Source organism: Parasteatoda tepidariorum, chromosome 11 (genome assembly GCF_982258835.1).
Source record: "Parasteatoda tepidariorum strain Cologne lab strain chromosome 11, Ptep-v5.0, whole genome shotgun sequence".
NCBI lineage: Eukaryota > Metazoa > Arthropoda > Arachnida > Araneae > Theridiidae > Parasteatoda > Parasteatoda tepidariorum.
In genome coordinates, this window is record NC_141765.1 from 2,795,398 (window position 1) to 2,822,909 (window position 27,512).

General features: G+C 30.6%; 1 protein-coding gene across 1 annotated transcript; it reads right to left on the reverse strand.

Moving 5' to 3' along the window:
• LOC107455534 (uncharacterized) lies at window positions 1-27,512 on the reverse strand. Its single transcript, XM_016073143.5, has 2 exons — window positions 27,234-27,512; window positions 1-581 (listed from the first exon to the last, which is right to left on the reverse strand). The coding sequence occupies exons 1-2, from the start codon at window positions 27,424-27,426 to the stop codon at window positions 367-369; spliced, it is 408 nt and encodes a 135-aa protein (XP_015928629.1). The 5' UTR covers window positions 27,427-27,512; the 3' UTR covers window positions 1-366.

Sequence of the window (27,512 nt, forward strand, 5' to 3'; positions counted from 1 at the left end):
TTAAAACATGAAAACACTTTATTTAGGTTGTGATATTAATTTTCTGATATTTGTTTTAGGTTTACAATCAGTTAGAATTTATAATTTAAAGGCAAATTTAAACACATGAATAAAATTTCTTAGAATATTAAGTCTCGTAAGCATAACAGGAGCGGAGGGATACACCGGAAGTGTTTTAAATTTCTTCTGGTTTTAGGAATCTTGCTTACATTCAGTCAAGCATCCATTTAAATGTGTGCATATTAATTTGCACAACATAAGTCTCGTTTAAAGTTTCTGTTTTTCTAATATCATAAGCACCATTAATCATTTGGTGTTAAAAAGAAGAGAGAACAAATACATAGTGTCTTTTTTTCAATCCTGCTTTCAAGTATGTTTACCAAGCTTTATTGGTGTACGATTTCTACGGACTACTTGATGAGGAGGTACTGGAAGTGCACTTGCGCACACTTTACTGCATCCGCTGTGGCAACACTTTTTAGTACCTGGGCATTCTGTATCCATCTTACAAACGTTTAAAAAAGCAGAAGATGAAATTGAGCAGTTTTCTGGTCGCTTGTCACCAATGGGACAAAAGCCCTCTGGGAATAAAAAATAGAACAGTATCAGAATATATGAGTATAAATATAAAGCTACAAAAAATAAATAAAAATAAACAAAAAACCTCTCAAAACTTCTTCGAAACACAAAAATTTTAAGAATATTCTCGTATCAGAAAAATCATAATTTTTTTAATTTATATTTCAGAAACATTTTTAACATCCCCAAAACAATTCCATATGCACTCAAAAATGTTTTAACCCTATGTACTTTTTTTTATTGATATTTTTCTCACCGGGCAATTCTTTAAAAGATTTTTTATATGTTCTCACTTTTATTATTTCAGTTTTATTACTATTATTTATATTAAAAAATCAGTGTTCCGCTATAAGAAAAAGTCTCGTATTATGAAAGCAAAACTAAAATAATTTTCTTAAGGTATCCGACTGGATTCGACGCAATTTATTTTCACACCTGACAACTATCACGCTTTTTGCAAAACATTTTATCCAATCGTAGGCAATCAAAAAATAAACTTTTGTTGATTTGCCAAAATTTTAACCATTGGAGAGCTGGGGCAAAGTGACTTTTGAATCATTCGCGTGTAATGGTGAGGAAAATAACTTTTAATCAAATTTACTAAACAGAGAATCAAAAAATTATAACTACATAGTGAGAAGCTTCTATTATAACAAAGCACCGAATTCAATTAATTGAAACCTTTAAAGCATAATTTGGTTTTCAAGTCCTAGGTTTATATTGGATGGTTTAAAATTCATTTAAAAAAATTAATTTTACATTTCTACATTTTTCCTCATTAATTTTACATTTCTAAATTTTTTCAATTTGAATATTTCGTACCAATTTTATGATTAAATAAGAATTTTTCTTAGAATGCTGCACTGTCATTACTTTTAAATGTGTAAAAATGTAAAAAATTTTTTTTAAAGCCGTTATTATGATAAGAAAACTATTAATAATAAAGAGCATATACCTGAAAATATCATATACCTGAAAACCGATATCAGTTTTAAAAAAATTAACTCGTTGTAAAAAAAAAATCCCGAGTACTCCCAGCACCGAGTTAAAAAAATCCCGAAAAATATTGCGGTTTTATTATTTTTAACATATCTTCTCATAAAGGTTATGCTAGAAATGTAGCTTTCACTTCATTTTCTCTTTCATATTTTGTTTAAAAATTATTAATTAATTTTTTTAGTAAGTTTTAGACAACATGCATACCTTAAACGCTTGACTATCTGCAACAAAATAGCCTAATTTTTTTTTTTACCCATCTTTTATTTATTGTTCAATTTATTTATTGGAGGAGGAAATTATTTAAATCCATTCATTAATAACATTCATTAATTTTTTAATTAATCACAAGCTATTGTTTAGGTTCATTTGAAAAAGCGGAACTTAATCTTATGAATAAGTGTAGTATCTTTCAAATTTGTAATACATTTTTATTGTTGCACTACATAAGAATATAGAACGATTGAAAATCTTGATGTTATCATTCTATCATCAAAAATTAGAATAGCAAAATTAGGTTGAGCGAAAAACAAGAAATTAAATATCGATAATATTTGTACAATTTTCTGTCGGAAAATAGTTTACAACATAAAATACGCTGATATCATTAAAGCTTTTAATTCTTTTAAAATTGTTTTTTTTTTTTTTTTTTTTTTGACGATGAATTACTTTCAAAATTTTTCTTCGAAAAAGAAAAAGTCAAAATAAGTTAGATGGATGATTCTCCCTACACTACGATCGTCAAAAAAGAGAAATAAAATAAATGAAGAAAAAAAAGAACGAATAAAATTACGTTTATCTAAAGAAATTACGTTTTTGCATCTTGTTTTAATTTTTTAAAATATTAGGCCAGTTTCTAAGTAGTTGGATAAAAAAATATTTGGTAAAAATCTAGAAATTGCTTTAAGAGTTTTAGCTTAAGTCAAATAGGGATACCTGTAGTCCCCCCCCCCCCTCGAGTTGAGTTTTAGCCTCCCTCTTGAATATAATGAGGGAAAGAGGGTTTAAAAAGAAAGAAAATTTCAATTTCATTATTTAAACAAATAGTGATGCATTGTTTCCTGAATCGTATGACGCAGAAAAGAAGTCGATTGGAATAATTAATAGTTTAGAAGTTATAAAGGTTTTGTATTAAATAGTAAAATTTTTGCTTTACCTATTTACCATTATTACCAAGTTTATTATTTCCCATGTACACTGAATTGAATGAAACCAAAATAAAGAGCTCAAAAGTTATGAAGTTTTTATGCTTAAAAGTACTGTTTTGTACCTATTTAAACCTCTGTAATAATGACTTACAGAGTATTGGATCCGATGCAGTTTTATTACGCTGAAATGGAAGAGTCGAGTTTAGAATTTAGGAGAGTTTTGGACATTAAAAATATAATTTTTCACTTAAACTGTTTTACGTATAAAACCCTTATAACTTCGAAACTATTATTTCTATCGAAATACTTTTGAATTTATCGAATTTAATCTAAAGATTTGCGTAAAAAACAATGCCTCACTTATCTCTAGATTACAATGTAAGTAACCATAGAAGTACAAATATTGCATGCAACCTTTTCAGCTCTTTCAAAATATTAGCCCTACCGACTTCGTTTTGATTTAATTCGATGTAATGTAAAAAAAAGTACATAGAATCCTATATTTCACCCATCTAAATAACAATATCAGAGGTGGTGATGAATGTAAATAAGAAACTGTACTTTTTATGCACTGAAACTTTAATAACTTCTCAACTATTAGTCATATCCATTTCGTTTGATTTCATTCGATTCGATTTTGCAAACCAGGTGGCAGAGCGGTTAGCGCGCCTGACTGTGAAGCCAATGGCTGCTGGTTCGATTCCCGCTCAAGGCATGGATGTTTCTCTCTGTGTGTTGTCCTCTGTTGTGTGTGTGTGTGAATATGGCCCACCTTATGAGAAGGTATCTGTTGTAGTGTGGCGCGAATAATGTTGCTCGCCTCCGTGACTTAGTTTCACAAGTGTTCACTTTGTAACGTTAAATGAGCAACACTTCCGGCATCTTCCGAGGTAAAGAACGAAAGTTCAGTACCTGCATTTAAAAAACTTCATTCTATTCAGCGTGAAACACTGCATAGGAAACAATACCTTATTTGAATAGATCGTAATTTCAGAGAGGTAAATATGTGTAATTACAAATTAACATCATAATCATTAGAAGCGCGACAGCCAAGAGTGAACCTTGGCTTTATTTAGAAGATTTTTGCTGTCCGTTCTTTTACAGGCAACTGTTCTCCACCTCTTCACTACGCAATTACGCAAAATTTGCGCATTCATTTTTTACAGTGCTTAAAAAATACACGGACCCTTCCTGTTTATAGTGAAGTTAAAGATTCCCCCTTTTGGGCTTTTCTTTCCCTCAGTAAATTCAAAATAACGGTTAAGTTCCCTCATTAAATTCAAAATAACGGTTAAGTTCCCTCAGTAAATTCAGAATAACGGTTAAGTTCCCTCAGTAAATTCAAAATAACGGTTAAGTTCCATCAGTAAATTCAAAATAACGGTTAAGTTCAACTTAGAGGTAGAAGAAGCAAACTTCCTATTGTATAGTACTTATCATATAACTTTTAAAACAATTCCCCCAATTAATACCATATTGAGCATTTTATTTGTGTCCGTGACACGGAAACTGGCCTTCATTGTCTGCGCTAAAAAAAAGATCTTCACTATGCAAGATAAAAAAGTTATACGGAGTGAGCGTTTTCTTTCTTTTTGCGCTTTTTATATTATGAGAGTCTTTATGACTGTAAGAGACGCTTTTTATATTCGTTTTACACTGTAATAAGATATGAGTAGAATGTTTTGTTCTTGGACAAATAAAATCATTCGGTTCGAGAATTCCCGGAATTTGGGACTGGTAAGCCAAGCAGCGATTAACTGCGAGACAATCCATTGTATCGCGTGTCTGATTTGACGTAATTGGAGCAAATTGTTGATAATAGTTAAGTAGTGATATAATTGTTTTTTTTTTTTTTTTTTTTTGATTTGTGACTGTGAGGGCAAATAGGGTTTCTCCAAGCGGATATTTTTTTAATAATAGTGTCACGCCGGAGTAAGTTACAATGCAGATTTTTATAACCTTAGATGGCAATAAAATATGAATTACATAATTAAAATGTTGGATTTTTTTCATTGAAGATTGCACTATTGTTGTGAGATAGATTGCAAGTAGTTTATAAACTTAATCATGTACTTATTTATTGTTGTTAAAAAGATTCATGATTTACTTTATTGTGTTAAGATTATTTTATTAATTTAAAACTCTATTTTAATACGTATTGCTCCAGATTCTGTTGATTAAATATACACTTTTACTCAATGTGATTTGTTACGTTAACCAACATGTCACTTTCTTGAGTTTAATTTCTTTTTCAATTTAATTTTAATTTAAGAGGTAGTTTTTTAAGAAATTGGACAAATCAGGCAGGGTGGATGCTTGGCAATCTTGATTTTGTTGAAATTTTCAGGATATGTTCTTCAAATTTCTCACTCAATTGTTTGGGGGGTCAAAAGCGAAGATCCTCTGGAATTTTGAGAAAAATACTCCAGTTATAAGCGGTAATACTTTTTGTGAAACGAATAAACCTCGACACTGACCATTTTTTTGTATTTTATTACTTAAACATTAACTATTAAGATATAAATACTTTCAGTAAATCTTTGCATCAAAGATCATTCAGAAATCTTCAAAATAAGGTTATTTTCTTAGACATTGACCACCATAATGTACTTGTGAGAGTATTGAAATACAAAATTGAATATTTCTGTTAATACTTACTAGTGAGCAGTGCCAATGTACATTTGTCTTGACCTTACAGTAGAAAGAAATTTTGCCTAACTTTTAAAATCATTAACTGTCTTCGCCAAAACTAGAGAAGTCTGAAAAAAGAAGTATAGTAGAAATAATATCGACTCCCAGATTTTATGGTTACTGATTTAACCTTTTTGTAATATGACTTGAGATTCTGTTTTTGAATTATTAAATACTGAAGTTGCTTAAAAAATGTAGTTTAGGCCAAATATGCTGAAGTTACCACAATCTCTCGAGAGGTGAGCTAGAATTTATTAAGGGGAGGGAAGAAAAGGGGCTGAACTTGCTCTCATGGCAATGCCTCCGAAGTAATTTTTTATACTGAATCTATGAAATCAAGTCGATATATCCAATATTTCAGAATTTACCTAAATTTTATATAGACACGGAGAAAATTATATTATACATATTTATGAGTCTCACATTGCTATCCAAGCAAGTGAGGTATTGGTTACAAAGTATGCTTTAAGCAATTTCTAGGAACACTTCAACAGTTATTAAAGATTTGTATAAAGAAAACAGCTTATTTATTTTTCACTATGATTGGCACTTAGTGTATGTAAATCCGAGCAAATATTATTTAGTTCAAAATTTATTTGGCTAACTGCACAGCTCACCCAAAGAAAAAGAAACGTGAATTACACTGAATAAATTTTGGTTGATTTTTTACGTTCTAAAAGTCAATTTCTATGGTTCAAGAGGGGGTTGCTGTACAAAGTTTACACCCTTTAATGTTAGTTTTACATTTCGCATATTTAGTTATATCGCGAGAACTTTTTAAGCGAATTGAAAAGCATTTGCACACAATTATAAAGCTCATACATATATATCCTAACATATTTCCGCGGAAAATAATTTCCATTAATTTTTTAGTTGCTCTTTTATTTAAAAATAGTTTAAAAAACTTCAAGTATTTATTAACAACTGTTTAAGAAGTATGAATTGGTTCTATAAAATTCGTAATGCAGAAATCCTTAGAAAAGCCAAACAGAAACCGATAAATCTATAAATTAAAAAACGTAAATCTGAAAATTTTTAAGTAAAACAAGTTTTTGATTGGAACCTTCAGGACAATAGAAAAGATGAAGAAATACGTGGCGATTGTAAGCGAATTGAAAACTGTAGGAAAGACATGGAGAGAGGCAAAATATCTGATCACAAATAGAGTGAGATGGAAAGTTATGGCTCCAATTCAGAGGAATATGTGCATGTATGTTAAAATTTTTTGAATAGTAAGGCATATAATTTTTACATAATTTTAAAGAATGTAATTTTATTTGGCAAAATACAAGATTTGAGCGAAATCGGTCGAATATTTTCTGAGAAATCGAATATTAAATATATGACTACTACTGACCAAGCTTTTGGGACCATATATTTTGAGGGTAAGGATTCTGAATCCGTTGTAAAAAAAAATGCATGTCTATTCAGAGATAACACATTTTTATGTCTAATGCCACTACTTAAAATATTTTCTGTACAAATTAATTAGCATATTTAAGGTCACCTCACTGAACCATTAAGTTTGAATCTTTAATGATTCACAGACATGAAAAAAGGTGAAAATCCGATCATACGATCAAAAGTTAATCAGGATCATTCGTTTTTCTTCTGCGCACTGTACACGCGGAATAACGTTAAAACAAGTTTTTATTTATTCTTTCAAATCACTTCATTTTGTAACGTTTTTCGAAAATAAACTATAATAAAACGTCCTTCAGGAAGTGAAAAACATTATACTGTAAAATTACATTCTTAGCCTGAGGGAACTGTCTTTTTCATTACCGAAAGTGGCTCAAGGTTTTCTTAATGATCAAGGACCAAATATTATAATAGAAATTCTTTTCACTACCTTTTCTCCCGCTGCTCGACAATGACTTTTGAAAATGAAATTGGTTGCTTTAATTGCTTATTCTTGATTTAATGTAGCTAATTAAATTGTCTTTTCTCGAAATGACTTTAAAAGTGGCATATCCTCTACAAATAAGGAAGTATTTTCAAACGTTAAGGCAAAGGTGGTCAACCTTTTTTGGAAAGAGTATCACTTCCTTCCCCCCCCCCCAAAAAAAAAACGCCAATATTTTTTAACCAGTGAAGTGTAAAAAGTGGAAAAATATCATTTATAGAATAATTACGGGATATTTACGTAGGCAGCACGTATTTTTCTAAATTAATTTTCTAAAAATCAAACAATCGTACGAATTTAGGCTTAATTGTTATTTAAATTTTTAAATGTTTAATTAATTAGGTTATGCATTAAAAAAACAATTTGAAGCATTTATTCTAAAACAATTATTTAACCATTAGTATTTAACTAATTGCTTATTCCTCATTTGATGTAGGTAATTAAAAAATAGGGCTTTAATTTGTCTTTTCAGGAAATGACTTCAAAAGTGACTTATCATCCACAAATGAGGAAATATTTTCAAACGTTAATGCAAGGGTGGTCAACCTTTTTAAAAATAATAGAAAAAAAATAAAAAAAAATACGACCAAACAACAAATATCATTTACAGAATAATTACGGGATTTTTACGTAGGTAATACGTAATTTTCTAAATCAATTTTCTAAAAATCAAACAAAAGTACGAATTTAGGTTTGATTGTTAATTAATATTTTTAAATGTTAGGTTATGATATAATAGTCATTATAGTTATTATATAGTTAGATTATAAATCAGTTGGGTTATGTGGGAAATAAAATGAAGAATTTGAAAAATTTATTCTAAGGAAATATTTAGGCATTTGTGTTTAACTAAAGTGTCTTTTGAATTTATTGTTTTTCTAGCAAATCATCTATATTTTGATTAGTTCTTGAGGATATTATCAAAATTAGACGTTTTATGTACGTTTAATTATACGTTTAATAGACGGTATTGAGATACGTTAAAAATTTCCACAGCTTAAATATAGAAAATAAAATACACTATTAAACATTTTTACGTAGATATTCAAGCTCAGTTCTTTTTCCTTATCAAAGAAAACTTATTTTCCTTAGTGAGTAAATTAAAACATTTACTTTATTCTAACTACTACAATTAAATCATAAACAGTAATAACAGCATTTAAATGAAATCTGGGTTAAGTTTTTGTAAACAAATATCATAATATGAGAAACAAATATTTTAACTGAATTAATAAAGAACAGAAAAACGAAAATATTTTATAATTGCTAAAATTAAGGAATCAGAAAAAGCAACTTTTTTGGACAAGAATTTGTTATGTTTTTTGATTTATTAATATAATTTAATAACTAAACAACTGGCAACAAGGACAATGTTTTCCATTTAATAAAAGTGTCAGTTTTTTTTTTTTTGAGATGAACTTCTTGGGCATAATCCATTAATGATGTGCGGCTAGGAGGCGATGATAGGGTTCATGAAATTCTGACAAGGTGTAGGGGGGAGTGAGATTTTACACAATTTTGTTAAAATAAATACAATTGAAATCATCATATTGTTTAATTTTAGATTCCTTTTTATGTTACGTTTGTTTTTAAGAAACGAAAATGGTGTTCTTCTGCTGATATTGTCTTAAAGGAGAGACAAATTAAATGAGTTGGCAAAATTACATAATATAAAACTAACATTGAGTTGTTTTTTTTTTAGAAAAAAAAATTAAATAATTTAGGTCTATTTGACCGATTTCCCTCAATTTTCGTATTTTCTATTTTCCATGTAAAATTACATTCTTTAAAATGATGTAAAGAATTGTATATTTTACAATTCAAAATTCTTTCGCTTAATTTTAAATACAAAATATTTACCAATATTTTTTTTTTTTTTTTACATCTTTAGGTAAACGCACTGTGTAATTGTGCGCAAATATTTTTCAATTCGCTTGAAAAGTTCTTGAGGCAGAAATCTGTATCGGTTAAAAAAAGGTCATGTTTATGCAAAGAAAGTGCGTATAGTTTGCAATAATTAATTAGTATATTTGAAACTCCTCGAATCATTAATATTGAGTCCTAAAATGTGCTTATCATTATATCAAAAGTTATTCAGAGTGGTCCATTTTTTTTAGAGCAATGTAGGTACATGCTCAGTAGTTCTTGTAAGTATTACGCATGTAAAGGCCGGGATAGCCTGGTCGTTAGGGCCCTGGGCCTATGTCCGAGAGTTGCCCCGCCGACCGAAGACTCCCGTGTAGTAAAGTGACTGATGCACGTTAAATCTGTCCTCCATGTTCCCATAACAAATCAAAACCTCTGGGGATCGTTCTCTGATTCAGGTCAAAATTACTATCTGTGGATGAATGGGTTCGCCCTATAAACGAGTGCGACGTATGGTGTGGCAGAAGTCGAATTCTTGGCCATAGATGGCGCCACTGGAAAACAAGAACAATCGCACCCCTCTGCCTGAAATTTTATCGGTTTCACCAAGCAGGCTTGCCCATGTGGCAAGTGGCATTAGAACCAACCAACCAGTATTAGGCATGTAATTTATTATTATTTTTATGCTCACAAATATCCTTAAATCACGTAATAAAAGTTTCAAAATAAAATATGATCTAGCATTTTGTTGCTTAACTGCTTGCATATGTTTTTTAATACAGCATAACAAGTGATAAGGGTGATCTATAATACTTTGCGACAGAGAGTAGAGGGGATGAAAAATATTGAAAAAAAGTTACGACATTATTTATGAAAGAACCCTTTCAATAATCGTACAAAAAAATTGTCCGGAATAAAACTTGTGGTCTTCCTAATATTTAAAATGGATCAAAATCAATTGGATTGCATTATAAAAGTTCTACTTGAATCCAATCAACAGAAAGATCAATGGACCAGAATCAATTCATTCAAATGAATACAGTCCCTTTCCAAATTATAAGATTCTATTTAAAATCTTAATTATCAGGTAATACTATACAGCTTTATTGTTTTTGCGAGACTGAAACCGGTTTGCTCTTATTTATGTTCGTGTATCAATTGGTTAAATTCGACGATTGGATAAATTCACCGATAGATAATATAAATTTAGAATATTTATTATATCAGGTATTATATTGTAATAATTAGATCAAATTATTAGAAGCACTGTAGTTTTTTAATAATTACATGTTTTGCACTAGTTTATATGCAACACTTTTATATTTAAACACATTTATTTATTTTACATACTTCCTATTTGTATTTATTTTTAACGTAATGCATTACAATGTTAACCACTTGATACACGAACGTAAACAAGTGCAAACTGGTTTCAGGAGCGTAAAAATAATAAAGCTGTCACCTGTTAATTAAGATTTTAATAAAATCTTCGAATGCGTCTAATAATTTGGCCAGGGACTTAGAACAAATTGCTTCAGATCAATTATTTAGAATTAATTGTTTCAATTCCAGGCTTCTTTTATTTAACAAAATCTGAACCATCGTTATGTTTTACGGGACTAAATATTTTGCGATTTTGCAAGAATTTGCATAAAATATTCTTTTTCTGCGATGCCCCTAAGAAAATGATTAACTTAGGATCTCAGATTTTTGTATATATTCATGAAATAAAAAATTTGCTTTGGAGATCCTTTTTCGAGTTTTATTCCTAAAAGCGAACAGCTTTAATTTTTTTTCAATTCTTTTCCTCAAATTTTTTATCATTTAATTTTCATATGGTTTCCCATAAATTTGAGGAATTTTACATTCAAGGGCCCTGCTTAAGTAAACGTCTAAATGTTTACATAAATATTATGGAGATTCATTATATCTTATAGGGATTCAGATAAATCATCGATTTAGAAAACAATTTTCGTTTATTGATATAATATTTTACTTTAGTTTGAAAAGATACTGCCTCAATTGAATTGATAGATCAGAAAACTTTATTACATCTATTCCTGATAAGACGTCCCTTATAATTGTCATGCTAATTCTGTAATTAGTTTAACCTACGACACGAACTCATACTCTCATGGATCCTGCGGCTTTCAGAAGTATCTTTAAATATGCATCTCTCATGGACTCGCTGCTGAATTAGTGAGCATTATACAATACGATAGAATTAATATCACTAGAATATCAATTTTATGGGGAAAAAATTATGAATTTGAGACTAAAATTGAAAAATAGGGCGCTGAGCAGACAATGAAAAAAAATTCTCGTGAAATTATGGCTCTGTATGGTTATGACATTTCTGGTAGCCTCCCATAATTCTTTATAATAAAACCAAAGGGCTGGGATAGCCTGGTTGGTATGGCACTGGGCACATGCCCAAGAGGTTCTGGGTTCGATTCCCGCCGGCCGAAGACTCCCCGTGTAAAAGTTGACTGATGCATGTTAAATCTGCCGAGCCTCAAAGTCCTTCATGTTCCCATAACAAATCATACCTCTGAGGGTACTGATCCAGGAGTTTCCTTGTCTTCTGGATTGGTTCAAAATTACAAGGCTACGGAGTTGAACATTAGTAGTCGTAAACCCAAAATTAGGTCGGCTGTTCAGCGACGGATATTGAATAAAATAAAATAATCGAGGGTTATAAAATAAAATAAAGTAAAATAATAAAACCAAAATATTTAGTATTTTCGCTATTCATTTGATGTTTTTTTCCGTTTTAATGGTAACGATCAACCAGAAATTCTGGTTTTCAATATTATAGTTTGAATTACCTTAGTACAAAATATAGAACTCAAAATTAAATTAAACAAAATAAGTGGTTTTTATGCCAAGGTATTACGATAAAACTACCAAATTTTGCTATCACACATTATAAAACCAAAAGTTATAGTTAATTTAACCAAAATTATACGAAGCTATTCCTACCGAACTCTTTGGTGTTTCCATGGAGCCATAAACACGGTTAAATTGGATTCTTTTTCTCAGAGCAAAATCAAGTTTTATAGCAGCCCGCAACGCACAAACTCTTCATTTCATTATTAATATATTAATGAAAAATTACTTTCTTATTACTTAAAGAATTAATAATGAATATCATTTTAAAAACATGTTATTATTTCTGTGACATGAATAAAACAAGCTGATAATGCATGCGATTAAGCAAGCTTATAACAACAAAGTTGACCCAACCTCATTTTATGTGTTGAAATTGCCTCAAATTATCCGCCTCAATCTCGCAATTAATATTATGAAGTCGATACTAAATATAATAAAATGGGTTCAAATTATGTGTGTTAAACTCAATGGTCATTCACTTAAACCATCTTTCAATTTAACATATCTGCTCCAGAGCAAGAGTGTAAGTTTTTAAAAACATGTATTTCATGTACCAGGACTCAATCGTAATGGCACGAAGGATTTACCTCAAATATGTTATTTAATTGGTGCAGACCATATTTGAAGTAACAAAATTAGATATAAAAATGTATTTTTTCGGCATACTCTTTTTTTTTGTTGGATTCCTCAAAATATGGAGGGAAATTACCCACAATCTTGAAATAGTTTGATCAGGAGCGTGGTGGATAGTTTGGACCTCTTAATGCTAATTTTACTTTTTGTTTATTTTGCCATAGATGGAGAACTTTTTGAGCGAATCGAAAAATTTTGAATACAGTTACTTATATCTAAAAGAAATTTCCTGATAATTCTTTATTATTTTTTCAACATTTATTTAATTCTTGTGATCATAGAGATGTTTTTTTATATTTCCTTTTTTTTGCGACGTACTTAGTTTATAGCATCACTTAACCAACATGGTGAACATGACGGATTCTTAACCACCAACAAGCATCTGTACTCGTATCATCCCCAAGTTCTCTTTCACAACCAGCCTCTTTCTTATGTTAAACCCCCAAAGTACTTAGGCTTTGTCTTGGACCAGGAAATCACGAGCAACTAACTTATTCTAAATTTGGTGAACAAGAGCCGTAAGAGACTGAATATTCTCAAGTTCATCTCTGTGCAGAGAATGGGGAGCTGATGCTAAAACACTCAGGACAGCCTTTATTGCACTGATCCAGCCTATCCTAAAGTATGGGTGTCCAGTATACTTCTGCGCTTCACCATCTAACCTCCTTCAATTAGAAAGAGTGCAATTAAGTGCAGCTCGCATTATAACAGGCTTGAGAAGTAGCCGCCCAAATGACGGGGTACTTTACGAGGCAAATCTTCCACTTCTTGATCTAGTTAGAAACTTGAACTTGGTTACATACTTTAACAAGTTAAGAAGTTATGAAAATCAGAATCGAACTTCTGAATACCTATGTAAATGGAGAAACAACCAGAGATTAAAAAGGAATAGCCCATTTGGTCTGGCTGACAAAATGAAGATCATTTCCAAATCAGTGGAGTATTCATCTCTAAGACTTTGTGTCTACCCAATTGAGGGCTTACCTGGAGTTCACTTCCACACTGAACTTCTGTCCCACACAAATAAAAACTCAGATGTCTCTGAATACTTAAGACAGCTGGCTCTCGAGATCATAAAAGGTATTCCGAGTGATGTCATTTTGATCATTGTCATTTTGTCATTTGAGTAAGGATGAGTTGAATCACACAGGTAGCGGTACCTTTATCGAGAATTTCTCTGTCCGGCTTTCAAGACGCAACCCAGATAACTGTTCAGTCCTCAGAAGTGAATTAATTGCTATAGACGAGAGATTAAAGGTCATTCTCCATAGTACAAACTCTAGCGATATACGGATCCTTACTGATAGCCGAAGCTCCATTCAACACTTGCAGGATTGGAGTCGTGTGGATGACCTTGTGAGTATTCAAATTATCAATAAGCTTAAAATTATAGCAAAATATAGGGATGTCCTCTTTCAATGGATCTCCTCCCATGTTAACGTCCCTGGAAATGAAGTCGCAGATAACTTAGCTAAAAGAGGCTGCTCTGAGTTGGCGACCACCGATTATGCTCTTACCTATCAAGAGATTTTCTCTTTGATAAAATTTAAAGATAAGCAAGTCTGGCTGGCCCCTCCCGCCCATCCCAGGATTAGTAGGAAATGCCAAGGGGGCGTTCTGGAGTTCAAGGGAGACAGAAAACATCAAACGGCTGTCTCGAGACTTATAAGTGGGCACCTGAAATGCATGACTTTTGTATCCGGCCAAAAAGTCTACCAGACTTGCACGAAGTGTTATCTGTTACCGGCTTCCCCTGGACACCCCTCGATTGTTAGCTCAGGAAGATGTACATGCAAGTCCACTTCGGGTGCTGGACTTTGCTAGGGTAAATGGTCTCGTGGATCTGATCTAGCTGTTGCTAGATCCTGAAGGATTGGACACAACAACAGCATCATTTAACACGTTGAATGCTACGCTAATTTTACATGGCTTTCCCGTCTGGCCACAGCGGTAAATAACTACAAACTAAATTTGCAAATATTAGACAGATTTTGTTAGTTTTTTAAAAGGTTTAGCATGACATATTTGAAAAAAGTGATGAATTATATAAGCCTACGAATTGTTTAGAAATAATGGTGGATAAAAATCTACTAAATTGAATTTATTAAACTAAGAATCACAATTAATAAACTACCACTTGAAAGTATTTATTCGCTGTCTGGAGCAAGTTGGCATCTCTGTGTATATAAATAAAACTATTTTTGTGTGTTCTGCATTGCATTAAAATCTTCAAACCATTTTAGTAACGATAATAATATAAAAAATTTAAAAATTTATTCCAATTACATGCTTCTAATAATCTTGGCTTCGTCGGTTACCGGTGACCCCCGAGGCGCTACGAACAAACTCAGTGCCGGTCACCGGTGACCCCCATAGCATTCAACGTGTTATTTTTCGTTCTTTTGGAGCTTGACACGGTATAGTGGTTTTCAGTTTTCGTACCATACAATGAAGATTTCAATTGAGATGCAAAAACTGTAAATTGCATTTTTGAGATATAATATATTATGGTGATAAATTTTTGCTCAGCTTAAACAATAGCATACTCATTTTTTTCAATTTTTCTTAGCGTAATATTTAAGTATTTTAAAAAGAAAATCCTAGTTTAGATGTTTCGTCAGCACGGTTTCGTATTATAGACAGTTTCGGTTTTGTATTGTATATAACAATTTTTCGATCGTCTGACAGCCGTTCTGTAATAAATAAGGAGTAAAAGTGTAGTTCAACACAAAACAACACCAACACAAGCTAAGTCCGACACAAAATTCTGAAATGGTAGGGAAATGAATAGGTTAAATTATTATAAAAGGAGAAACAGAGAGGAATTAAGAAATAATTTTAAAAAAAAGGAAACTTTAAGTTTTTCAACCGGCAACCAAACAAGTTTTGAGGTTCTGTGCACCCTCCCTTTTTTCAAATGTAAGAAACAAACAGACTTAATAAATGGAGAAGCAGTAATTGAATAAAATGGAATTATAAAACTAAGTCTTACAAATTAATGAAAAAATTACGAAATAATTCCATTCTGTCCCCTCGGAAACGAAAAGGGCATTTTCATTCTTCTATCAACACCGAAATCCCCCCAACGTCCTTCGAAAGTGATGCCCCCGAATTTTTTCGTTTTATGTGGAAAAATCGAGTTATTTTCAGGCTTTTAGTTCAATTGAAAAACATATTTTTAAAATTATTCATTCTTTTTATTATCTATTTCTTTTTATTGAATAATTTCAAATATAATTTTCTCAGCTAATTCCGAGAAACTATGCGTAATTATGCAAATATTTCTTTAGATTTATATTTTCTTAATCTATAAATGATTATATGGACAATAAATTGTAATATCTATTAATCACAGACCTGTCTGTAGAAATGGTGGCCTTAATCTATTTAAATTACTTTACTAATTTGAGTATATGATACGGAAACATTATAACAGTGTCACTACGTAAATTTAGATGTCACTTAAAGAGAAGTGTGAACTTAATTACTTCGAAAAAAAAAGAAATTGAGTAGTGAAATTCCTGCCTTTTCTAAGAATAACCCATTTATATCCTAGCCATGGGTGTAACGTGAGAAAAAGTTTTTATTTCTAATTGAAGTTTTAATTTCATAAGCAATATAAATGAATAAAACTTTGATTTCTTGATGTATCCAATTAAACACGTGTCAATTTTCTGTATATTAAAAGAAAGCCGCCATCGTCAATACAGCTTCAGAAAATTTTGGTCTGAAGAAAACTGCTTTCCGAGAGTTTGGCGTGAGGTGGCCTCTAAGTCTTAAGGAATTGAAAAATGAATCTAATTTTTCATTAAATGTCTCTAAATAAGTACCCAGTCTATGTAGTGGTTGCAATGGCTTAGTATTGGCAATTTTCTTTATATTAAAAGAAAGCCGCCATCGTCACTACAGCTTCAGAAAATTTTGGTCAGAAGAAAACTGCTTTCCGAGAGTTGAGGTAGCCTCTAAGTTTCAAGGAATTGAAAAATGAATCTAATATTTCATTAAATGTCTCTAAATAAGTACCCAGTTCATGTGGTAGTTGCAATGGCTTAGTATTGGCAATTTTCTTTATATTAAAAGAAAGCCGCCATCGTCACTACAGCTTCAGAAAATTTTGGTCAGAAGAAAACTGCTTTCCGAGAGTTGAGGTAGCCTCTAAGTTTTAAGGAATTGAAAAATGAATCTAATATTTCATTAAATGTCTCTAAATAAGTACCCAGTTCATGTGGTAGTTGCAATGGCTTAGTATTGGCAATTTTCTTTATATTAAAAGAAAGCCGCCATCGTCACTACAGCTTCAGAAAATTTTGGTCAGAAGAAAACTGCTTTCCGAGAGTTGAGGTAGCCTCTAAGTTTCAAGGAATTGAAAAATGAATCTAATATTTCATTAAATGTCTCTAAATAAGTACCCAGTTGATGTGGTAGTTGCAATGGCTTAGTATTGGCAATTTTCTTTATATTAAAAGAAAGCCGCCATCGTCACTACAGCTTCAGAAAATTTTGGTCTGAAGAAAACTGCTTTCCGAGAGTTGAGGTAGCCTCTAAGTTTTAAGGAATTGAAAAATGAATCTAATATTTCATTAAATGTCTCTAAATAAGTACCCAGTTGATGTGGTAGTTGCAATGGCTTAGTATTGGCAATTTTCTTTATATTAAAAGAAAGCCGCCATCGTCACTACAGCTTCAGAAAATTTTGGTCAGAAGAAAACTGCTTTCCGAGAGTTGAGGTAGCCTCTAAGTTTTAAGGAATTGAAAAATGAATCTAATATTTCATTAAATGTCTCTAAATAAGTACCCAGTTGATGTGGTAGTTGCAATGGCTTAGTATTGGCAATTTTCTTTATATTAAAAGAAAGCCGCCATCATCACTACAGCTTCAGAAAATTTTGGTCTGAAGAAAACTGCTTTCCGAGAGTTGAGGTAGCCTCTAAGTTTTAAGGAATTGAAAAATGAATCTAATTTTTCATTAAATGTCTTACCCAGTCGATATGGTGGTTGCAATGGCTTGATCGGATTCTACAATTGTGCATCTCGGAATGCAATGCGTAATACTAAAGAAGCTTAAAATTTTAATATATATTTAGTTTGTTGAAGAGCGAGTTGTGTGCGGGTGATTACTGCATCCATAGCTAACTTGTTGAATGTTAAGTGATACCGAAAACAAAACAAAAACATAAGCACGCAGCTGTTCGGCGATTTGCGAGACCGCTCCCTTAACGCCAATAGAAATTTTCGCCAACCCCTTTACAATCTACGGTATGTTTTGTCAATATGCCTACGGTATCTATCGTCTTCTTTATTAGATCTACGGGTTCTTTATTAGATCTTCCTTATTAGATCTACGGTAGTGGAAAATTTCAGTTCGGGACTTTTAAGAATTGGTCGAAGTTTTCTCCTTTTAATTTAATTATCACGATTTGTTTCACATATGATGAAAAATAATTTTCATCGATATTGCCGAGAAATTGCTTGTTAAAATTTTTTACTCCGCAATTTCAAGAATATTTAATCAGAATTTGTTCCTTCTTATTCGAATCATACGATTTGATTCAAGTATAAGGAAAATCAGCTTTATTTTGATTTATTGCTGAGAAATTAATCCCAGAGCTAAGGTAGTTGACATTTTCAGGACTTACGATGAGAGTTGGACTGTGACTAATACTCTATTTAAATTCTCACCGAATTGCGAAAAAATATTAATGTCATTGCAAAATAAATTTTTACTTTAAATTATAGATTTCCTTTTTAATGACGGTTGAAATTTAGGGTAGGAGAGAGTCGGGTAGCCCCGCCCGGAGTATTGCTTATATTTCTGTATAATATTGAGTGATAATCAATATTTTTGTATGTTTCTATTGTTTTATCATCTAATTAAATAATGCAAAAAGAATAAACCAAAAAAAGAATAGTTTAACTTAAAAAAAATAAATTTAAAAAAACATGTTTTTCAGCTCTTTTCAAAATGTGTCGGGTAGCCAGGCCCAGTTACAAAAATTATGTTTTTTGACTGTTTTTTCAGGTGTAAATGAGAATGACCAATGTATTGACAATAGATAAACCTCGTTTATCATTTTAATCACAAAATTATTTTATTTATTACATATTTATATACTTTTAGTGAATTCTATCATTTAATAACTACAATATTTGTTGCTAAAAATACATATAACATTCAAATTTGAAGCAATAAAATAATAATCTTTGCAATCGTACATTTATCGACGAAATAAAATTGAGCAGTGATACCCGACATTCACGTAAGCGGGGCTACCCGAAATCCAATTTTTTTAAAATTTGTAATTACTCGAAAAATTTTTCGCATATAAACTTCCTTCTTTGAGCAAATTAAACTTAAGACTACATATTTTAATGCTGTATGTATAGAAAAAATTATTTTTTTAGTATTAAAATGAAGTTTAATCGAAACATTCAACCAATTTTTCTTAATTTCATGACTACTGTATTCAACATATTTTCTAAACTATTGTTTACCATGTTAACAGCTGCATAAATACTTGAAGCTTTGAAAATAATCTTTTTTTAATATAACAATTAATGTCCGATGGCCCATTGACTTGAAAAAATATTCTATACATATAAAATTGACAGTGGGCGGTGGTACCCGCCGGGCGGGGCTACCCGACTCTCCCCTACATAGTTTAAATTTATATTCATATTGTAGCATAACAGTTGAAGAAATAAATTAAAAAAAAATCGCATAAAATATTTAACTTGTACTAAACGTAAAAAAGGGCTAAATATCAATATTTCATTAATCATGAGGTATTGAGGTATTGATCATGAGGTATTCATGAGGTATTGCGAAAAGTATTATTATCATTACAAAATAAATATTAATTTTATATTATATAATTTCTCTTCTTTCTCTACGATTGTAATTAAAGGTACATTTTTAAAGTTATATTTTATATAACATAACAGTTGAAAAACTAAATTTAAAAAAGTTGTAGAAAATATTTAAGATGTAGTAGACTATTATTAGAAAAGAGCCAAATATCAATATCTCATTGATTGCTTAGAGATATTGCCAAAAGTGTTAAAAGAATTACAAAATTAATGTTAATTTTAAATTATATATTTCATATTTTACGTATGATTAGAATTAAATATACATAATTTAAAATTATATTTCATATTTTAGCATAACAGTTGAAGAAATAAATTTTAAAAAAAGTTGTAGAAAATATTTGAGTTGAACTAAATTGTTATTAAAAAAGTATCAAATACCAATATATTATTGATTGGTAAGAGATATTGCGAAAAGTATTGATATCATTACGAGATAAATTTAAATTTTAAGTTATATATTTCTTTTTTTTTTATCTACGATTGGAATTAAGGGTACAATTTTTTAAATTATATTTTATACAACTTAACAGTTGAAAAAATATATTTAAAAAAGTTGTAGAAAGCATTTAAATTGCACAAAACTATTAGTAATAGAAAAGAAAAAGAGCCAGATATCAATATCTCATACGCAAATTTCCACATATACAAACATTTTCTGCCAAGAAGCTTTTTTAGAAAATTTTCATGAACTGAAAAAAATTAATTTTAAATAATATAAAAAATTCATTTGCATATTTTTCTAGTTAATTATGCAATTTAGCTAAATAAATTTGGTTTTCGAAATTCATGAATTGAAATATAACTTACTAATAACACTGCGAATTTTTTTTTCTTCCGTTGCATGACTTTTTTTTAAAAACAAATCTTAGATACTTTCATATCATTGATTTCAAATCTGCAATCAGCTTCTTTCTCCAAGTTAGTTTCTCTAAATGGCATTTTTAGTCTATTTTATGATGAAATATGCAAGTTCGAAAACCTTATGTATAACAAAAAGTAGCATAAATGTTGCGACGAACTTCTAAAGTATTTAGGGCGCACCATCAAGATTAAAACTGTTAGAATTTTCATTTTAAAATTGTAAAAAAAAAAACCAGCAGCAGTCTGTCCAACCAATTAACCGTAAAGTTTCCAGTAAAAAACATTTTTTTCAAATATTTATGGTTTTAAAACTCTTTACAACTGGTATGGTTAAATATGAATACGAAACTACACGTTTTTTTTAACCCTTTAAAACGAGCTTGGTTTCAAGACTGTAAAAAAGAAGTTTAGCTGCCATCTATGCGTGAATGAGAGTATGGTATTCTAATAGCCCTGGATCACAGATTGGGGTCTATTGGTTCAGGACACTCTTTATGTGTCGCAGGGTATGAAGGAAATATTGTGGTGTCAACGCCAGGATTCGAACCCCATTCTGCTGGCCATGAGATTGGCAGATCATGTACAAATAATATGTACCCATCTGCAAAGAGCTAAGTGGTTTCATTAGATTTGTTCGGTTGGTACGATAAAATTCTAGTTGTTTAACTGCATCAGGTGAAAGCAGTTATTGAACGGTTTATCTCACAGTTTGAATACCATCTAATATTTATGATCATTTGATTGTTTTGTTTGAATATGGTAAAATAACAATTAAATAAATTGTTATTTACCATTTTTTCTGAGACATTTCTAACAGTATATAGCAGCTCATGCCCAAAAATGTCGTCATACGCATCTAGGAGAGCTTACCTTTTGGGAACTGCTTCCCTCGTGTGCTTCTGAACAGGTCACAATTGGGATGCACCTCTAATTGCGCATGATGACATTTCCGGGAAGGGGTTCCTATGCAATTTTAATCCTAATGATGTGCTTGAACTCCCCTAGAAGTTTGTCATAACATTTACGTCACCCCATCTAATATATAACATTTTTATGCTAGTAAATTTCGACAAAAAATGTCATTTAAAAAAATCTGTAGCTTTAAGAGCTAAGCAAATTTCAGATTTGAATCCCTTGCATCTGATCTAGGCAATATCAAATATTTGTATAAATGTCACAAAAAAATTTGTTCCCTTGATTAGTTCATTTATTAAATTAAATTCTTTTAATAGTTTTAATAATTTTCTGTCTTTTTTCGGCTTCAAATATAAGCTCAAAAATGTTTAAATGTAATAAATTATGTGTGTGATAAAGATAAATAGTAATCCAAATAATTGTCATAATATTCAATAGCAGAATATTTTTGTTCGCATAATTATAAATATTTGTCGAATAAATTTTCATTAGATCATAATTCTTTTTCTTCTTTTGACTCAGAGGACTATATCAAACCAAAATGAAATAGAGCTTTTCTTCCGATTCCAAAATTCTATTTACTCTAAAATTTTCTTCGACTTTGGCTTCACACCTTAGTTTTTGTTAACAAAATCAATTTTTGGCGAATGGGTGTGGTGACACGAATATACGTCAAGGTTTGTTATTCAAACTAATATCCTTGAGTGAAGTTAATTCTGTCTTTTTAAGAAGAGCATCTATTTTTTTTTTTTTTTAATCTTTTAAATTTCTAAGAATATTGAAGGAGCAGAAGAATCTTAACTTTGAACTAAAAAAAAAGGACTAAATCTGTTCCATATATATCCAAAAACTTACCGATTAATTTAGGTTGAAATCATCTAACAAAACATTTTTTTTTGTTTCCCTTTCAGCAAAATGATATCTGATTTTAAAACTGATGATATCTTATTTTGTTGAATATTGAAAGAATTCAAGCATGCTTAACTTTGAACAAAATAGAAAAGACATAATTTTATTCTGAACACATATAGTACAACATGCCAGCTTATATAGATTGGAATCAATTAGCAAAAGTTTTTTTTTTTTTTAGTTTTCATTTCAACGAAATAATATGTGATTTAAAAACTGATGATATCTGATTTTGTGGAACATTAAAGAAATTGAATATTAAAAGATTTGATGGAATTCAAGATTTTCTTGTTTTCCAGTGACTTCATTTATGGTCAAGAATTCGACTTCTGCCACGCACATACGTCACAGCCCTTTTTACATGGAGGACACATTCACACACTATCCGTCCATTGGCACATCATAATTTTGACCTGAACCAGAGCACGATCAATCTCCGATCCAGTGATCCCAGAGGTATTTTATTTTATATTTTATAACCATCGTTGAACAATCGACCAATTTTTGGGTTTACGATTTCCAATGTTCAACTCGGGAGTCTTGTAATTTTGAACACAATCCAGAAGACAAGGGAACTCTTGGATCAAGTATAGGGAGAAATTTTGCCTTTGTGGAGAACTTTTTGATGGAACTAACCCGCATTTGCGTTACATAGAGGGAAGACCACGAGAACCTCACAAGGTTAGATTGACGGCAAAGGGACTCTAACCCGTGATCCATCTAGCACTGAGGATATTTCACGTCCTGCACTATGGTCGGTGCAAGCCGAATGCGGATTCGTATCGACCAGCCATTGGTGAGATTCGAACCCGGTTCACCTCATTGGAAGGCGAATGCTCTATCTCCTGAGCCATAACAGCTCAACTCCAGAGGTGTTGATTTGTTATGGGAACTTGGAAGACTTTGTGACTCCGACAGATTTAGAATGCTCTAGTTATCATTTCAGGTGGTGGGGATCGAACTCACGACCTCATTGGCATGGGCCCAACGCTCTACCAACCAGGCTTATCCCGGACTTGACTAATAAATGCTTTCCTTGAATTACAGCCATTCTTTAATCCGATTTTTCGACCGATAGTTCTTGATTTAATTTTTTTTTCAACGATGATATTCATTTTCTTTTGTGCATTGCTTCTTAAAAGTATGATTCAAATTTCAGCTGTTCGAAAAGAGGGCTGTTCTCAGAAAGTAGGAGTATAACGCGGAACTAAGCTCTGACTAGTTCAAATTTATTTTACACTAACATTGTTAGAGTAAATTTTCTTTTGTGCATTGTTTCTTAAAAGTATGATTCAAATTTCAGCTGTTCGAGAAAAGGGCAGTTCTCAGAAAGTAAGAGTATAACACGGAACTAAGCTCTGACTAGTTCAAATTTATTTTACACTAACATTGTTAGAGTAAATTTTCTTTTGTGCATTGTTTCTTAAAAGTATGATTCAAATTTCAGCTGTTCGAAAAAAGGGCAGTTCTTAGAAAGTAGGAGTATAACGCAGATCTAAGCTCTGACTAGTTCAAATTTATTTTACACTAACATTGTTAGAGTAAATTTCTAATTTAGTATTTTAATGCGAAATAACTTAAATAACTGAAATTTTTTTTTATAAATGCCATAAAAATATTTCTCTCACTAAAAGGATTAATTTTGGACATCGGTATGAAAAATTGAACTTATGTAATACCAACAAATTTTCTATAGTAGTTTCTACGCGTCTACAATTAAAAATAAGAGAAAAAAAAGTTCAATAAGAGAGACTATTTGATTATATTCCTTATAAACGACAAGACAACACTAGATTATTTACTGTCCTGTGTGAAATATTTTCTGAAAAATTAATTTAGTGTTCTGATGCATGTTCAAATGCGGCAATCGAAACAACGCTATTATTTTAACAGAAAATAAAGTAAAGAAGGTTTTATAAAGTACTTTAACTATTATTAAAATAATTTTTCAAATATTAAAAAGTATTTTCTTTTGTTTTTATAAAATATTTTTCTAAAAAAATGCTATTTTCTACTCTGAGAATAAAATATGGTCAAAACTTCCAGAATATGATAAAATTCCTCGTGTTTTTGGTTCTATGGGAACACCAAAAAGATCGGTAATTTTTACCGAAGAGCTTTGGTATTGCTTTTGGTAAGATTAATAACAAAATATTGTTTTATTACATTATAAAATCTGGTAAATGAGTTAAATTTGGTAATTTTAACATGCTACATGTGCATGATATAAAAGTCCTTTTCACGGTTTAATATACTCTTCAATTTTGTATTTTTAACTGAATGTGTGATAATAAGAATAATAATTGTGAGAACCTGAGTTTTTGCTAAACCGTTTCCATATGAACGGAAAAATAACCAAATGAATAGTTTTAATACCGCCGGCCAGGTGGCCGAGCGGTGAGCGTGCCTGACTGCGAAGTCATAGGCTGCGGGTTCGAATCCCGCTCTGGGCATGGATGTTTCTCTCTCTCTTTGTGCTGTCCTCCGTTGTGTGTATGATGTGTGAATGTGGCCCACCCTATAAAACGGGTTCGTGGAAGTGTGGCGTGGGCAATGTTGCTCGCCTCCGTGACTTTGGTTCACAGGTGCCCATTGGGTAACGCGAAATGAGCAACAATTCTGGCATAGTATAGGCAAAGATTCGAATTCAGTGCCTGCCATTGAAAAAAAAATAGTTTTAATACCGTATATTTTTGTTTCTTTTTTAACCAGAATTGTGCTTTTTTTCTTAAAACAGAAATTCATTACCATACCTTGCGGTAATTTCACCAGAATTTTTTCCATGTGTAATAGTGAACAGTTCAAATCGCGTGATTTTTCGTTACGTTTATTGTTTTATGCAACATGATTTCCTAAAATTCAGCAAAAAAAGCTAGCATAGTGTTAATTTTTTTAATTCAAAAGGTATTTCGTGTAAGTAGAAAGTATTTAATGTATATAACATAGCTACAGAATTCAAAATTAGCAATAGTTAGCATTATTGTTCCCTTCTTTTGAAAACTCCTCAAAACGTAAGTATTTATGAAATAACCGAAGCATAACTAGAAATACTTTAAAAACAAAAGTAAATTTTACGCACATAAAAGCTTTTGTCAGTACGCTACTTTTTTTTTAAAATAAAAATATATGACAGAGTTTGAAGCAAAACGCAGTACGCACATGTTCAAGTGGATTGTTGAACTATTTTTGTATATTTTTTTGTTCATTTCAAACACACTTTGTTAGAAAATAATGTTAATCTTTCTAATAAATAGGAATCAAAAATATTTCATGTTTATTATAGTTCTTTACAGTTGACTAATAAAAATATAAAGCCAGCAAAAAAAAAAATATAATGAAGATAAATAACCATATAACATAAAAAATTGTTTAGTTGAAAAACTCTAGAACTGTTTCAAGTAACAATTTGGCAAAGCATAATTTACATAGAACTTTTTTACGTGCAGTGAAAGCATCAATATTTTCTGAATATTTGTAAGCAATATGAAAAAATTTTGATTACAAATAAACGTATTTAAACAGAGTTTTTAAGTAGAAAGAATTGAAAAAAAGTTTTTAAAGTGGTTTATTTTTTTATTATTTGACTCCATAATTAATTGATTTCCTAGGTCTTCCTTAATAATAATTAAATTAGGTAATTAAAGTAACAAGTATCTTTCCTTCATTGTTAGAGTTAAGTTAAAACGATATTTGCTTTCTAGATACATTACGCTTTTTTAATGTTCATTTAAAGCATCAAAAGTTTTCTACTTTTTGCTGGTAACTTGAAATAATTTTGTTATAAAACTTGTTCATTTTTAACTTACTTGCCCTCATCATTATTTTATTTTTTAAGAACACTTACTTGAAAATATTTAGAGTAATTAAAAGTATCTTGCGTACGTTGCGCAAGTTAAGCATATGGTTTATGAAAATGCATTGAGAATTGTTTTACCGCTTTCAGTCACAATTCATTCACAATACCTGCTTTAACGTTTCATTGCGCTTTTTCAATGTATATTTAAAGCCTCAATATGTTTCTATTATTTGCAAGTAATGTGATATGAATTTGGTAAAAAATAAAATTATGAAATAAGATGTTTAAAAATTGTTTATTTTTTAATTACTTGTCACCATGATTAATTTATTAATTAAGTCCATTTGAAAATATTTGATTGATTCAAAGTATCTTGCACACGTTGTGTAAATTAAGAAAATGCGTCGAGAATTGTTCAGCCGAAATTCAATCACAACGCTTGCTTTCACTTTTTATTGCGCTTTTTTCAATGTATATTTAAAGCATCAATATTTTTCTTATGTTTGCAATTAACATGATATAAAATGAAAATGTATTGAGAATTGTTTTACCGCTTTCAGAGAGATTATAATACTTGCTTTCACTTTTTATTGTGCTTTTTCAGCATATTAAAGAAGGCGTATTAAAGAAGTATCTTAAAGCATCAATATTTTTCAAATTTGCTAGCAGCATGAAATAATTTTGATTAAAATTAAAAGTATAAAATAAGATGTTTAAAAGTTGTTTATTATTTAATTTTTGCCTTCGTAATTAATTTAACTTTTAGGTGCACCTATTAGATAATATTTAGAGTAATTCGTAGTATCTTGCATAGGTTCTTTAAGTTAAACATGGTTTAAAAAAATCCATTGCTTTGTCACTTTTACTTGTTTTCACTTTTCATTGCTCTTTTTCTTGGTACATTTAAAACATCGATATTTTTCTAATATTTGTAAACAACATGAAATAATTCTGATTAAAAATAAAATAATAAAAGAAGACGTTTAAAAGTTGTTTATAATTTTTAATTATTTGTTTTATAATTTAATTTATTTTTTAATTTAATTTATTTTTAATTCCACTTATTGGTAGAAAGTACTCAAAGTAATTAAAAGTATCTTGCGAATATTGTTTTAGTTACGCACGTATACAATAGATTATTCACTTCCTTTTTCATTAAAAGAAAACTTACCTTTTACATTCATCTCGGAGCAATCAAATTTTTCAACACAGGATAACACACACTGCTTCAATTCAGAAGCACAATCGGAACAACCGGATGACCTTTGACCCGGTAATACTCGTTTTCGGGGACCAAAGGGGAAAGGTTTACTCTGTGCTATTGCTTGCCCAACAAGGAAGCAGAGGATGAAGATGATCTTCATTGCTGGATTACTATAATTGAAATGCGGAGATTAGTGCAAAAACCTGCGTAAAGGTGAAAGCTTAACTTAAATACTTTTCTCGCCCG